Source organism: Heliangelus exortis, chromosome 1 (assembly GCF_036169615.1).
Source record: "Heliangelus exortis chromosome 1, bHelExo1.hap1, whole genome shotgun sequence".
Classification (NCBI taxonomy): domain Eukaryota; kingdom Metazoa; phylum Chordata; class Aves; order Apodiformes; family Trochilidae; genus Heliangelus; species Heliangelus exortis.
In genome coordinates this window covers 187,376,429-187,391,925 of record NC_092422.1, presented here as the reverse complement: position 1 = coordinate 187,391,925, position 15,497 = coordinate 187,376,429, and the positions used below count along the sequence as shown (strand labels likewise).

The following is a 15,497-nucleotide window of genomic DNA, read 5'->3' as shown; positions in this document are numbered from 1 at the left end:
TTTTAAGAGTGTGTCATCTTCCAGTTGTTAGTTTTAATTTATTGTATCTACTGTGACATGCACAACTGGTAAAGCTAAAATATTCCGGGTGAAACTTGGGTCAGTACTCGTAAATTCCACAATACATTCCTACTTCTTTAATAGAAAAAGTGGAAACCATGTTAACATAGTAATGCTACTAAATTAATGAATTTAAAACTTCATTATGAGTTCCTCCCATGATGCTTGTTACCCAGACATGCCTCAGTATTAGTGATGTTGCACAGTACTAAACTATTTAGCATCACAAATGTGTAAATCCATGTGATGACTTTTTTTTTTTTAAATCCATGTGATAACATAATTTATTTTGTTTTCAGTGGTACATTAGGAACACATTTTTCCCCATAAACCTACATTTTGAACAACAATTATCTGGTGGTGTGTGAAGCCCTTTTCTCATAACAGGAATCAGAACACACTGATTTTTAGGGTACTCTTTTTCAAAAATGTCTAACTATTGTGCTTTCAACAACCTCCTCCGAAGCTGATGTATTACTATCACACCTCCATTCCCTGACAGTGCTGTTGGATTACAGCAGCCTGCCACAGCCTTTCCCACTCTGTCTTTCACTGAGCCCTTTACCTTCAGACTGTATAACATAACCTTTAAGGTTTTTATTAAAGGTCTCAGTAGGGAAATCATATGCATTATTTTTCTTCTCCCTTTTTCACATGCTCTTCCCTTCAGCTGACAAATACACTGTGCTGTTCCATATATATACACTAGTTTTTTGGGCAAGGTTGCTGCAGACTGAGGAGGTGGAGCAGCAAGTGCAGCAGGGCAGAGGGGGTTTGCTTCAGGAAGCAGATCTGCATGTGGCAGAGTCTTTTCAGGCATGTATCCACAGACACATTCATAAACTGGTACCCAGCTTCTCTTTAGGCTACTCTTCCATTTTGAGCATGAGTTCATCACTATGCAAGATAAAAATCCATTTGGTGATGCTGAGAACTGCAGAAAGCTAATGAAAATTTTAATATAGCTTTGGTGAAAAGTAACCTTATCGGTCATATTAGAATCATGCGTATCTGTTACACAGAACCCAAGTGGCAGCTTATTTCCCTCAAATTTGGCATGGAGGAGGCTATTTGATACTTCTATTTTTGTTACTCTTCAGTTCCAAACCGCTTCATTCATAGTGATTGACTCAGGGTGTTGCATCGAGATTGATGCTGCAGATGCCATAAAATGATTAATCAAGGGAACAAGGATAGGATATCATTTAATATAGAAAGCACATTATGTCTGTCTTGGGAAGAAAGCAAGAGAATCAGATGCAAACAAAATAGTACATATGGTTGAAGTTAGACATCTGAAGGTTGGTCCTATCTCAGTCTCCCCACTGTGCATTTATTCTTATGAATTTGGCATTGCAGTGAAATGCCATATGAGTCAATTGTATTCTGTGATTCCAAAACTGGAGGAATGGGGCTTTCTGCAATGAGCAATTCAATACCTGATCCATACCTGATGATGTTTATATAGCCTCTCATTTAAAGTATGCAGTGGCACAGCTCCCTTAGGTATTTACATATTCCTGTTTCAACACCTACCTTTTCAGAAAGCTTTCCCTAAAATTCCTTAAAGCAAACAAACCTTAGAGGTTTGGTTTTTTTAATTTTTATATTAGTTACAGAGGATTAGTTCTCATCATAATTTCCTCTTATATTTTAAAACAGAATTTTATCACTCTCATCCAACTTCTCAATTCTTGTCTCTTCAACTAAACAAACTAATTTTTTTTTAAATTCTCCTAAGTTATATTTTAAATTATTTTAGTTCTTTATTCTCTTCCCCATCATACATAATAACCTATCATCTATACCTTAGAAAGTAAATTTTACTCAAAGTCCCATTTTAACTCAAAGGAAAGACCAAAACCTTCTCTGTCATTGTCTCCAGGAAATCACAGTCACATTCCTTAATATTTTGCAATAGACAGAATAGAATGTAATATACAGAATTGAATGTGCCATAGAAAGTAGATTGTATTTAATATAAAAGAATGAGAAACTGGCTATGCAATCTTGTACTCACGTGGTTATGGAAAATTACATTCAAATATGAGCTTTTAATTATTATCTCTTGAGACTTTGTCAAACATTTTTATAGGCTTTATTCCTAAAAAATAGAGAAGAAAACTCCTAAATGAAAAACAAACAAAAAAGCCTGCTATTTTTCAGAATAGAATCAGCCCCCCCATGCAGCCTTTGAATTCTTAGGTTATTATGTGTCTCCATTCCTCTGCTTTTAAAATCAGCTTCTGTTTGAAGTCAATAATTTTAATTTAATTCGTATTAATGTTAGCCTTGTATCAGATTCAAAATGATACATTCAGTGTTTGATGAGGCTTAGATGAGAATTCTGTACTTCATCATCTCATTATTCATGTGCAAAAGAGTGTTGATCCACACTGACCAAAGAACCCAGAGTACAAGCTGAAAAAAAAAAATAAAAATTACTAATTCTGATTTTATTTAAATTGATCTTTTTAATAGGAAATAAGGTGCAGAGTGGCCATATTATATATTTTTATATATTCTATATGTATACAGGAAAGCATCAATAATCTCAAAGCGTGTTACAAACTTAGTCTGTAGAACTATTTCATTTGAAAACAAAAACAAAGACAAAACCAAAACCCTCTAGGGTGATATATAGTCCATAACAAATTGGTTTTTAAGAAGCATATTTATGAATAAGGCTGAAGATCTTTTTTTTTTTTTTTTCAATAAAAGGCAGACTTCATGACACTTATCTCACATCTTAGACTGAAAAACATTGTATATCTGGTCACCTAAAGTGTGATTCAACTGCAGTATCTTGCCTTTTCTCTTCTAGCCACTGTGACTGCAAAATTTAGGATTTAAAAATTTAGACTTAGGAAGAGCACTGTTACACACTGTTAAACAGACCATGGCTATAAACAACCCCCAACATTGTTTCACTTGTGGGTTGCTTATCGAATCTGTTCTATTTTTATTTTTTCCCCTGAAAGTTTAGTTTATTTATCTGATTAAGAAAGAAGTAAAAATGTGTATCATTCAGCACGGGAGTGAACTGTGCCATGATTAGTTTCATTATCTTTAAACAGTCCACAGGATAGATAGTATCTGTAAGTCTGTATATATTCAATGGATCCCATAGAAAATCCTGAGATTTCAGGTGCAGTTTGGCAAGGAGGACCATGCACCATCAAGAACAGTGCTTGCATTAATTGCTAACTGTGAAGGACATTCTCTATTACACCACTGAGCATGAGACTCAGTATTTCAGCCCTGGCAGGGCATTTGCCAGTTGCTGACAGAAGGCATCGTCAGCACCTACTTGTGTCACTAATGGAACGTCTTACCTGCAAGCAGAGGCAAGGTCAGGTTGCCCTGTGCACAGTCCTCTATGTCAGTGCTGAGTTTCTGTAGTTATACAATAAGTTATTAACTCTTTTCCCCCTGAAAAAAAAGGAAAGAAAACCAAACTTGCTGCATTTTCATCCCAAAATCTCTCTCAGCTAAGGTGATCACTCTTTTGTTCCCAGGTCAATCTCCAATAAACAGCCTCTGAACAGGGGTAAAAGCCCCATCACCTGTTTAGATTGCATACTCTTTCTAAATGTCACTAAGTTTTTTTCGTTTGGAATTTTCATGTTCCTGTGAAGATGAGGCAATTGTAGAATTAGACATGAACTTTGTATGACTGATAACACCAAAGAGGAAAATTTCCTGTACATGGGTTCTCTTTGAAACCGGAATTTCTGATGGCCCTTCCCATTCTCCCCATCCTTTTCCCCCTTCTAATACAACTACGTGGCAGTTGCAACTGTTTCATTTCAATCACTTTTTCCCTGTGGTGCAGGAACTGGAGCTAACGGAGTAACTATACAAAGGGTATAGTTAGTATGCTATTTTCAAACAAAGATTATTTGCAGTAAAAACAAAAAAGGCAGAGGACCTGATTAAAACCAGTGTTTTAAATATTTCATGGAATAATAAATATATATTTAAGTCCTTAGCTAATACTGGTAATAGTTCTTCCTTGGGATTTAGAAGGAAAATAAATTTAATAATAAAAAAAGAAAAATAATAATAAAAAAGCAGCTTAATGTCACAGTATGAGCAGGAAGTATCTCTGCAATTAATCTGGCCCTTTCCAGCTGTTCAGTTGCTTCCTAATGTTTTTTTGACTATCAAAGAAATGCCTGAAATACTTTTAATCCAGAGTACAGAGGGAATTCCTTTGTCATCTCCTTTGTTTGATTTCTGATATGGGCCACAAAATTTAAAGGATCTCTCAGGAAAAAAAAAAGAATACTTTTTCATTAGGGAATTCTAAATGCTGAGTGTCAGGGAGAAGTAGATTAGGGAAAAGGAGGAATTTAAATGTTTTTTATTTCAACAAAGAAACTGTCATTAATATAGCCAAGAAACTAAACTCAACTGAGTAAACAGAATCAGGGTGGTTCGAAGTAAAATATTCAACAGCTGTTTTGTGTAATTTCTTCATCTGAAGACTGGGAAGTTGGGATGAGTTGCTAAACAATCACCTGATCCAAGCTGAGAGCTTTACATTTGCACATATGAGGTGATGCGGGGTGCTCTGGTGAGGGCAGCACTTCTGGTGGACATACAGGAGAAGGAATCAGTGTATTGTCATCCTTTGAGCCACAGCTACAGTCACTAATCTGCAGCACAGAAGACTACTTGAGGACTGTTTTGGTATTTTCTAGCTGAAGTCCATCTCTGCCTTTCTGCAGGATGAGATAAGCACCCTAACTGCATTACACTATATCAGAGACATCATATTAATTGAGTTATGTTAAGTCACCACTTATATTAGCTAATTACATGGTGGCAAGACATGAGCTTGGACACTGTCCTGCAATCATTTATAGACTTTAACTCTTTAACTCAGAGGTTTCCAACCTCTGCCAACTGGAGCACTCAGACATGGTGCTGGGTCTACTCCTGGGCAGCAAGGAAAAGGGAAGAAGTAATAATTTAGCTTCTGTGCATGTGTGTGGGCTCTGCTGCCACAGTGCTCTTGAGGCTAGAGGGTGGACACAGAACAATTTTTGGTAGGGCTGACTCAGCCAAATGGAGTCAAATTCACAAGCATCCTTTTGGAGTTCCACTGGTGTTTGTGAATGCTTTTCTCTTTCTTACTATTGTTCTTGAGACCAATGTTGCAAAAAACTAATAAAACAGAGCTGGATTATAGCTGCACCTGGAAAATTTTGAGATAAAAAACTTCGTATAATATGTGGAGACAGTGTAGTACAAAGGACATAGCTTCCTCATCATCATGTAAAATTCCTACATTGTTATTGTGAGGATTGATACAGGATTGTACTTCCTGCTCATCAAAGGTTAAGTCTAAACTAGGTAAAAAAGAATCACATAATCAGTGGTCCATCTATGTAATTATAATCAATTTAGCAGAGGTAGATTAGTAGTTCTAGCTGTAGGAAGGGGCACTCCATGTTAGACCTTCAGTGAATAAGGAATGAGTTGCTGTAGTTCCACAAGGTGGCACTAAGAAGATGTGGAACTGTGTAATTGAATGAGCTTTTTTTCTGAGTTTTGTGAATGTTAATTCTGAAATTTTCCAAGATGTTAACCATGATGGTGTTTTCAAACTCTGCACTAGAAAATATCCGTTTTCATACAGGTACCTTTTCCTTGCTAGCAAGGAAAGCAAGCAGGATGAAACTGATTTTTTTTTTTTTTCATTTTTTAAACATTTTTAAATTCTCTAAACACATTTCAGAGATCCATGGCATTCACTTTAAAGACTTGTTCAGGTAAAAAGCTATTTTCATTGTATCCACTTTGTTACAAAGACTTCAGGCATAATCTTTAGTTGTTTCATTTGTACAGATTGCATACAACTACACCACACATCAGTAATCTTTGATCTGTTTTCCCAATATATTAAGACTGCTAAGTGCTCTTGGGCCTGTATTGTAAGTATAGAATCATACCCAAAACAAATGAAATTCTCCAATAACTGTTTAATATGTAAGAAAAGTAATTTTTATTTTCAGGTAGAAGGGTAACATTAGTTGTAGTGGGAGCTAATTTTTAGAGTGTCATTACTTCTTTTCTTTATTAAACTATAATTACAAGGACTATAATTAGACTATGAATCTTTAACTTAGCATTGCAGCTTGAAGTTTGAGTTTGCATTGTAGTGAATGAAAGATATTAATGATAGAGAAGACTTCAAATTTACATGGAAATTTTTATGTCTAGAAAAGTAGTTGCAAGAACCTTCTCTATCAGTCTCTAAACACATGTGTGAATCAAAGCATTTTTCTCTTGGTGTCCAGGGGATCACTTGCATGGGTAAACATTTTGCTGTATCACAGCACTGGGGGTCAGTTATGGAAAGACTTAAGGGGGCATTTTATCAAATATAAATGTGGAGAAATACCCACAATGAAATATCCACAAAAGATCCAATGGCACAGTCCTTGGCCTATGGCAATCAACATATTTGAACAAGGTCTGAGTTCAGTTCTGAGATTATCGTCAGCCAGGACCTGTTCCCAAAATCCATTATAATGAGATCCCCTAATACTGGGGAGTGGGACAGGGAGGGAGGGAGGAAGGCAACATAATTTAGTCATAAAGATGTGAGTCATGCTGTGCTATTTGCCCTCATGGCCTGTAAAATAGGGTTGATTATGTCCCATTTTATTTGCTGCATAGCCTAAGGGTCCCTAAAACTTCCCTCTAGCACTCACTGGGCATCTTACCCATGCTGTTGGACACAGAACTTTTATCTTTCTTCTCCCTGTGCTTCCTAGGAAAGTAAACCAGTTTGCTTTGATATTGATAATACAAATGGTTCAGGTCTGCATCCCTGAAGTCCTGAATTGAGATAAATTATGGACTAGAATTTAGGCAAACTTGAGTTTGGTGCTTCCTATTGCCCAGTCCGAGGTAATTTCCTGATAAGTATATGGGATTTTCAGATTGTCCTATGAAGTTCTCTTCTCAATTCCAACTGCTCACAAATGCTTTCTGTTCTCAGTTAGTTCATAGCAGAATTGAAAGCCCTATTCAGATTTCTGCCCACAGATGTAATGATGGAAAGAAAAAAATGTATTCAAAGTATTAAATGCGGTAGATGGAAAACCACATAACATTTCCTCGACCTACAGCAGAACAGTCCAAAATGATTAAGTGATTTAAAAGCTGTACTTACAAGGGATTTAAAAGACAGACTATGTTATGGAATATAGAAAAGCAGTTTCACAATTTTATTCAGAAAAATAGTCTTGGTTTATTGTTCTCTTATTTCAGAAGTGTACCTATTAAATATAAACTGCAAACAATTTTTCTTCTGATAATCTAAAAATACTCTAGTAGGAAAAACAATTTCCTGGATCATGCTGGAATTGCAGAACTGTTTATTCCTCTTTGTCACAGCTCCTCTTTGTAATAGAAGATATTCTCTGTAATTCTTCACCTGCATTTATATAGGCTAGATCAAAATATTCTGAAATCTGTCATTATGAAAAGGTATGATTTGATTTCAGTTTTTTAGTCAGTCAGTTTGTTTATCTACTGGTAGAAAAAGATGCACTCTTTTTATTTTTCTGATAGGCATAAAATGATGGGGTTCATCTTGCCTACCTCTAGTCAAGTAAATTAATGACGTAGCTCTCCTTGATATCTGATAGAGAAATATATATCTCCAAAGGTCATATAATCCTTCCCTAAACAGGGTAAAGAAGAGATGCCCATAACTAGTTCTTGGGAACTCTCTCATTGCAGCAGAACAGAATCCAAGAAGAAGAATTTAATTTTTTTTAAAAGTGTGTGTTCATCCACCCAACCACTTGCTGAGTGATTGCAGTTTTTCAGACTCTTGTAGGCCTACACATACTGCCTCTACATATATGCAGTGCTCTGAGTAACAAGTATGATACTTGTGCTTAGCTACCACTTTGAATTAACTTCACTAAATCTGTTAAATTTCTGTAATACGTATAAAATGATACGCCCACAGGGAAAGTCTAATTTAATCTTGCTTCATTTTATTCCAATAGCAAAAGGAAGAAATAAAATAGGTAAAAAGCTACTGAGATCTGTAGCAAAAGAAGCCTTTTCATGGTTAATTGTTCATTTCTGATTTCATCAAAACTCTCTTGAGTGCAACGGTTCCCTAACATCTGTAACAGTCAGAATAAGTATATTCACCTTTATATTTGTAATCTTTTTTCTGCCAAGGACAAATGCAAAACAAAAAGCTATTTACTTATATGATTTTGCAATTTTATCTTCTTCAGTACCATACTGCTTCCTCTATTTTCTGTAGCTTTCTTTTCTGTCCACCACTTTCTCTGGTTAGGAGTCGGATTTTCACTTTTTTTTCCTTTTATGTCTTTCATAGTATGCTAGGGTAAGTCAGATTGCACAGGGCCTCTAGTCCAATATCAGGAATGAGATCAAGCCAGGCTGTCCTGGGCTTAACATAGTCGCATCTTTAAAACCACAAAGGAGTCAGACTTAACAGTCTCTCTGTGCCACTCACAGTCTGAGTGTCCTTACATTAATCCTACACTTCTTTTGTTTGTTAATAAGTATATTCTATACTATATACTGTAAATCAATAAAAACAGAAAGTAAAAGATTTTGTGTTTACTCCCCTAAATTAGTTTCAGAGTGCAATTAATATAGGGAATTAACCATCTATTACCAGCAGATGATATATTCCTGACAGGTAACACTGCCCTGGATTTGAATTCTCAGAAAAGAGGATTCTTACATGTCAGAACAGTTTCAAGACTGTATCTGACTGGGTTAGCAAAGCAGGCTGGTGTCTGTCTCTAGTTCTCCTCTATTCTAAGGCCACAAACTTTCTAGGAGTACTTGGAATAGTTGCACTGAAAATCAGAAAGTGTAACAGCTCCTATTTGGTTTTGTGACTGCTCCATTGTTTTTGATTGATTTGAGAGTTATGTTTTGTTATGAAGAGAATAACTGGATCTTGCCTGTATGGAGGCAAGGTTTCACTTTCCTTGGGAAACAGTTTAGGGGCCAGAACTCTGTCTTCTGACGTGGATGGTGAAGAGCAAGAGGACCCAGGAACCTGTACTGTAGAAAGAACATAAGAAGCTGCTGAGAAGCACAGAGATGAAATAGCCAAGCCTCGGTGGGGATGGAAAACAACTTGTTGGGATCAAAGAGTACTTGGCAGTTCACTTCAACTCAGAAATCCACTTAGTTGGTTGAAAAGAAACTTGAAACGAAGGACAGACCGAGGGAGAGGTGCTCATATCCATTGTGTCTGATCTAGTTGCTCCAAGTCTTCTCAGTCATAAATTCCCAATTGAAAGCAATTAAATCTGTCTGGTTTAGTTTAAGAGCCTTTTGTCTTCTTCAGAGAGATGGCTATAAGGAAAAGGTATAGGCAGATGCATCTCAGTCCTCTGGCTGACTCTGGATCTGTCACAGAAAGCATTAGCACAGAGCATGTTTTTTTTGCTAAAATTGGCTTGTTTAATTTGACTTGCTGACTCATTTTTCCAGATGGTCTGTCAATTCTACTCAATTCCAGATGAGGCAACAGAAAAAAGAAAACTCTTTTGAATGTTCCACCCTCTTGCCAAACCAAGTAACAATTAAAAACTCCAATTTTCATTGCAGTTCTTTATCTCTGTTAATTATCCAAGGAACAGTAAATCAGATATATTGTCTTCTGCTTGTTGTCAATAATTGAAATGCTAAATTCTTTATAGATTACTTGCAGATTTGACATGCGGCTTCTCTTTCCTAAATTACCATTTCGCAACTTCAATCCAATGCAGTGTTTCATTTTTGCATTTAAGTTCAAATGCTGGACAGGCCAGTCTAATTGACTCATGTTTTATACACACACAAGCAAACCCACATGACTCTGTCTTAACTGTCTTAAGTAGTTTCTTTTAATCCAAAAGAGACATCAGGTCCCTCAGCCATCTAACTGGTGGCCTTTCGTGGTTTTTTTTCTTATTTCACCATAATTTTTGAGAAGAATGTGATCTGAATTAAGTGTTTAGTGGACACTAAGCTAGTAACAGTAATGAGCCAAAAAAACTAGCAGGAGTGCAATAGGCAGGGACCTTGTAAGCTGAGAGACACTGGTAGAAAATAGGAACCTTGAACTGACTTGACTGTTGTCAGGTTTTTTGTAATTTTTTTTTTTCTCAGCCAACAACTGGCTTGACTCATTACTGAGAACTGACTTTGTATAAGAAAGTCATTAGTTTTATTGAAAAACTTCAAATTTTTTTCTGTATTTACAAAAAAACCAAGCACCTGAATCAGCATTCAGTGCTGCAGAGTAGTTGCTTTAATTCTTCTAACTGCAGAAAAAAAAGGTTTGTACAAATAAAGCAAATCAAAGCATATTGTTAATTAAAAATGACATCTAACACAAAGCTTTGTTTGCCCTTCTTGCAAATAGGGGTCAACCCTAATAAAGTTTCACCAATTGCTACCTGCTGACTGATCATTTGGAGCTGTTCCTACAGCTCTTGGCTAATACATAGCAACTGTACATGCTAAAGAATATGATAACCACTTAAAATCTTAGCAACAATAAGCAATTTTAAAAGAATCTCTGCAACTTTATATTGTATTATTTAAAGAAAATATTACCTTATTGCCTATAACTAACAGTCATTAAGTTCCACAGTAAGGAACTAATATTTGGATTTCATAAGCTGATCTGTGTTTTGTAAAGTGACGTGGTAAAGTAAAAAGTCCATAAAGAAAGAAATACCCTAAAGGGCAAGGCAGCCTTTGCTACTATCTTTAAAATTATCTTTTTTTCCTTAAATCATTTTATATCCTAAAAAATCCTGTCTTGCATTTCTTTTGAATTCTTTTGTTATGCATATGTTCATTTTAATTCGTTAGTGAGTATCTAATATGGCTCTGAGATAATATAACTAACTTAACAAAACTTGAAGAGTTATAATTAGCACCATATGCAAAAAACAAACAAACAAAAAAAAAACCCCTGAACTCTAACCATTTTAAGAGGTTTAAAGTAAAAAAGATATATTAAAGAACATTCTTCTTAAATTCTGCTTCATGGACAAAAACAATTATTATGAATACATAAAATATCATAACAGCGTATCAGTTATAGTAATAAGAAATGGGAAACTTACAGGTTTTGTATTCAAATTTATCAGCTTCAGAGTGACATCAAAGTAATGGTATATAGTTCATTTATACATTTTTTTTTTCACTTGAATAGGTACGTGTATTCACATTTTCTGTTGGTCAACATAATTATGACAAAGGACCCATACAGTGGATGGCCTGTGAAAATAAAGGTACTGTGCTTTTCTTTGAGAATATTCTTTTCTAGTGAATAATATATAGTATACAATCTTTATTATTCTCTAAAAGTTAAATGAAAATGTTTTTTCAGCCTGCTTTTTAGCTTTTTTATTTTTAATGCAAGTTCCAAAAAGTTTTTAAAATAATGTATATATGCTTATACATAAAAAGCATAAACATGCATATTTATCTTATTACTTTATTAAAAATTACACTGCAAGAAAATATTACAGTACTTTTATTACAATAATAAGATACTATGATTCAGTTTTGAGAAATCTTGTTGTAATAACCATCTATGAAAAGATGGAACTGATGACAGATAAGAAATTAACCAAAGCTGTTTTATATTATGGGGTCTGGACAAAGGGTTTTTTTTTTTGGTTGGTTGGCTGGTTGGTCTTCTTTCTGTTTTCCTCTAAAACTTACAAGGGATCGTATGGCTTGCATTATTTTTCCATTTTTTGATAAAAATATTAAAATTATTATTGCTGTGACTTATTATCTTCTAAGAGCATCTTAATGTGTTTTGTTTTGGGTTTTGTTTTTTTTTAATCCTGATTTCTTTATGTAGAAAAAACAAAAAAAGTTAAAAAAATGAAATCAAGGAAAAATGCTTTATTCTAAAATTCCTACATGACAAATACAAAAAGACTGTGAGAAAGATGTCTCAAATACCTTACAGAATAATTATGGAAGAAAAGAAAAGTATAAATAGCAAACATAGAAATTATCAAACAATATTGTTTAATGTTTTAAATAGAGCAATTTAGAGGACTGACTTCATATTTATTTTACAAATCCCTGAGAACCAATAGGTGAGAGGTAGGAAAATTATGGCTACCGGTAAAGGAAGATCAGATTTGGTTCTCAGGCATGATAATCACAGGAAACAGAGAGTGAGAGAGAGAGAGAAAAAGAGAGAGGAAAAGAGAGAAAGAGAGAAAGAAAAAGAGAAAGAGAGAGAGAGAGAGAGAGAAATTATAGAAGAATCCATAGCCTCTATGTATGGGATGCCTCATGGATCCCTCATTATGTTGGCAAGTTATGCAGAAGATACTGAGCATATTATATTTTCAGATAACTACATAAAATCAATGTTTGTTTTTCTGAATAGTAACTTTTTAACTAATCTATTTCTATCTCAAGAAATTGTGTGTATATGAACTCCATTGTTTTTAACAAGTGAAGACCAGCTGGTATAAAGTTTAAGCATTTGAGTCATCTTATTGAGGCAAAATGATCATAATCTTATGTCCCAAATCTATGATATTATTTGTTTCTGCATCCAAAGAAGAAAAGTTTTATTTAATTTTTCCTTAATTAAAAATTTAATTGATTATTAAGCCCCACAGTGCTTAATGCAAATTAAATGACTGACCTCAGTACTCTTCTCTAGTCCTCCCACCTTCCATGCAATTTGACTTAAAAAATTACTTGGTCTGAAACTGGCCCTTAGTGCCTGTCTTCAGTCTTATTGGTGCATATGATCAATATTTTTAATTCAGACAAATAAGTGATAGAAACAGTGCTGAGTAAAGACATTCAAGATGTTAAGCTCAAAGAAATACCCATTATATTTTTTCATCCTTTCGATAGAGCACCCTATATTTCTATACTATGAACTTCAATGTTTTGACAGACTGTAGCTATATTTGCATTTGTGTATGTCCTCAGCAAATAGTTATGTTGCTGTCACAGCTTATTAAAATGACCATTAAATATACTTGCACATCCAAGTAACTGGGAAGTCAAGAGTGAACATTCATTACATTATCTCAGCTTTAAATACAACAAACATAACACATTATATCCTCTCACTGCTTAAGAATAACTAGCTTGGTTTATATGGCATGGTGACCTGCCATATGTGGCCACATATGCGTTGGCATCTACTAAGAAAGTATTCTGTTCATACATTATAATTTCTATAAAAATAAATTAGAATCCAGCAATGCATTATAGTAAATGGTATTATTTCTGTTCCAAATTTTAGGATACTATTATGAAATTCCATCCATTGGAGCCATTAGAATAAATACCCAGGTAAGTATGTTGGCAAAATCCAGATGCAGTTGCAATACAAAGAAGTGGAATAATTCCTGTTCTTTAATATGTTGCATATCTCCTTTGTTTCAATTAAAATGAAGGTAGTGTACGCAAAGAAGAGACTAAAAATGTGTGGGGTTTTTTGTTTGGTTGTTTCTTTGTTTGGTTTTTTTTACGTATGAGGGATTATTCTCTTGGTGTAGTCTGTTATTTTTTTCTTTTTAGTAGTTGCAGTGAGCCAGTTTACAGTATGATCCCTGCTTCCCTGGCCATCTGGCCCACAGCATCTTGCATGCATACTGGTCACACTGGCATCCTCTAAAGCAACCTGACAACATGCACAGAGCACAGTGAAGTGATCTGTATTCTGCAGATCTTCTCTGCTCAAGGACTGTGTATGGGGTTCAGTTTTCTTTCTGGTTCCTCTTTGATCCTGAGACATAGCAACAGTTTTTTATAGAGTTCTATAAAAGCAGTAATTTTTTATTATGTGTCTAGACATTCATAGTCTGCTGCCTGCCATACTTACAGCATGATTCTAAGAATCTGAATGATGTGGAGAAGTCATGTGTGTGAGCCCCTAGCCCTGCTAGAGCATCTGAACTCAACTGGGCAAAAATACTGATCTGGTACAATCCTGCTTACTGGGGGCATCCATGAATTCATCCAACCAGCCTGGGAGAGACGTGGCTTTTCTCCTTCAAAAAGGATACAGGACCGTTGTAGTAAATATGTGTGTAAGGAATTAAGGGCACAGGACCTTGAATTATATGGTGTGATTGAAACTGATGAACAGATATTATTTTCAGTTATCCAAAAGTCCGTGTATTCACATATCCATAAAAGCAGAAAAATATCATAGCAATTCTTTGGCCTTCTGAGGCCAGGCACAGCATTTTTTGGCAGAAAGTAAGATTCTTTTTTTTTTTTTTTTTTTTTGTCTTGGATAAGAGTCCTTTGATTCTCTTAAACTGTTCCAGATAATGTCTGGAAAAAAATATCCCTAATATGATCAGACTAGTAGAAAAGTTGAAGACTGAAACAAGTTTGATGGCATTTACTCCCAAACCAGAACAGAAGTCTGGCATCTCATAAGATCACCAGCTTTAGCCACACTCACGAACTGAAGCAAGGCAGGGATAATGAGGTTTTAAAACTGATTTTTTTTATTTCAATAGAAGTTGTGCAAGTTGCTGCTGTGGGAGCTTAACATACCCAGCTGTCACACCACTCATCTTCTATCACCCACTCTCTCTTCTGGGTTGAAGGTTCTGTGATCTGCTTGTAATTTTATTATGTCATTAGCAATTAATTTTGGAACAAAAATAGTTGTCATCCTCACTTTGTGGAAAGAGAGCAGTGGCTATAGATGTGTAAGGTCTGAAATACAAGAATTGCCTCATCAGTAAATAATGAAAACTGAAGACTGAATGGTTGGATAGTTTAATTTTAAAGAAGCAGTTAAATACTACTCCTGTATCAGTGGTGAATTTTGATGTCTGGTTTTTTCCTAATATTTTAATTGTGAATTCCTTATTGTTTATTTTTATGTTGTCTGAAATTCTATATAATAGCTGCCTTCTGATGAGTTCCTTGCATTTTTTGACAGGAATATCTGGATGTTTTGGGAAGACCAATGGTTTTAGCAGGAGAGAAAGCCAAACAAGTCCAGTGGACAAATGTCTATCTGGATGCTCTGGTATGACCTGCATTTATCTCTAGTAAGAATCTTAACAAATCAATAACTGTAGGTGTCCATTTTCCACTGTACTGAGAACCCAATTTCCTACAGTTTCAAACTTTCTAGTATCCTTGTGAGTGTCCTGAATTTTAACAAAGAAATGTAATTTATCCTGTACACAAATCAGTGTAGGTCAGTACTGTCGTCAAATTAACACATGCAAAAAGAAGCAAATAGTTCTCCAGTCCTGTACGTATGCTGTAGTACATCTGTACTGTAATGTAATGGGTGAGGAATTCTCACTTTTTAAAAATTCTTTTGTCCCCAAAAAGTTTTCCAAGCAGAATTAAACCTGTCAGCATTACTGAGTATTTGTATAAGTTTT

At 35.1% G+C, this 15,497-nt stretch overlaps 1 protein-coding gene across 4 annotated transcripts in view; it reads left to right on the top strand.

Moving 5' to 3' along the window:
* The window catches only part of CACNA2D1 (calcium voltage-gated channel auxiliary subunit alpha2delta 1), a 361,517-nt gene that overhangs the window by 298,273 nt on the left and 47,747 nt on the right, over nucleotides 1-15,497 (top strand). For all 4 annotated transcript variants that reach the window (XM_071734046.1, XM_071734050.1, XM_071734049.1 and 1 more), the window contains exons 13-15: nucleotides 11,297-11,375; nucleotides 13,379-13,428; nucleotides 15,041-15,130. In XM_071734046.1, the coding sequence (XP_071590147.1) occupies nucleotides 11,297-11,375; nucleotides 13,379-13,428; nucleotides 15,041-15,130 (219 nt within the window). The remainder of the gene's footprint in view (nucleotides 1-11,296; nucleotides 11,376-13,378; nucleotides 13,429-15,040; nucleotides 15,131-15,497) is intronic.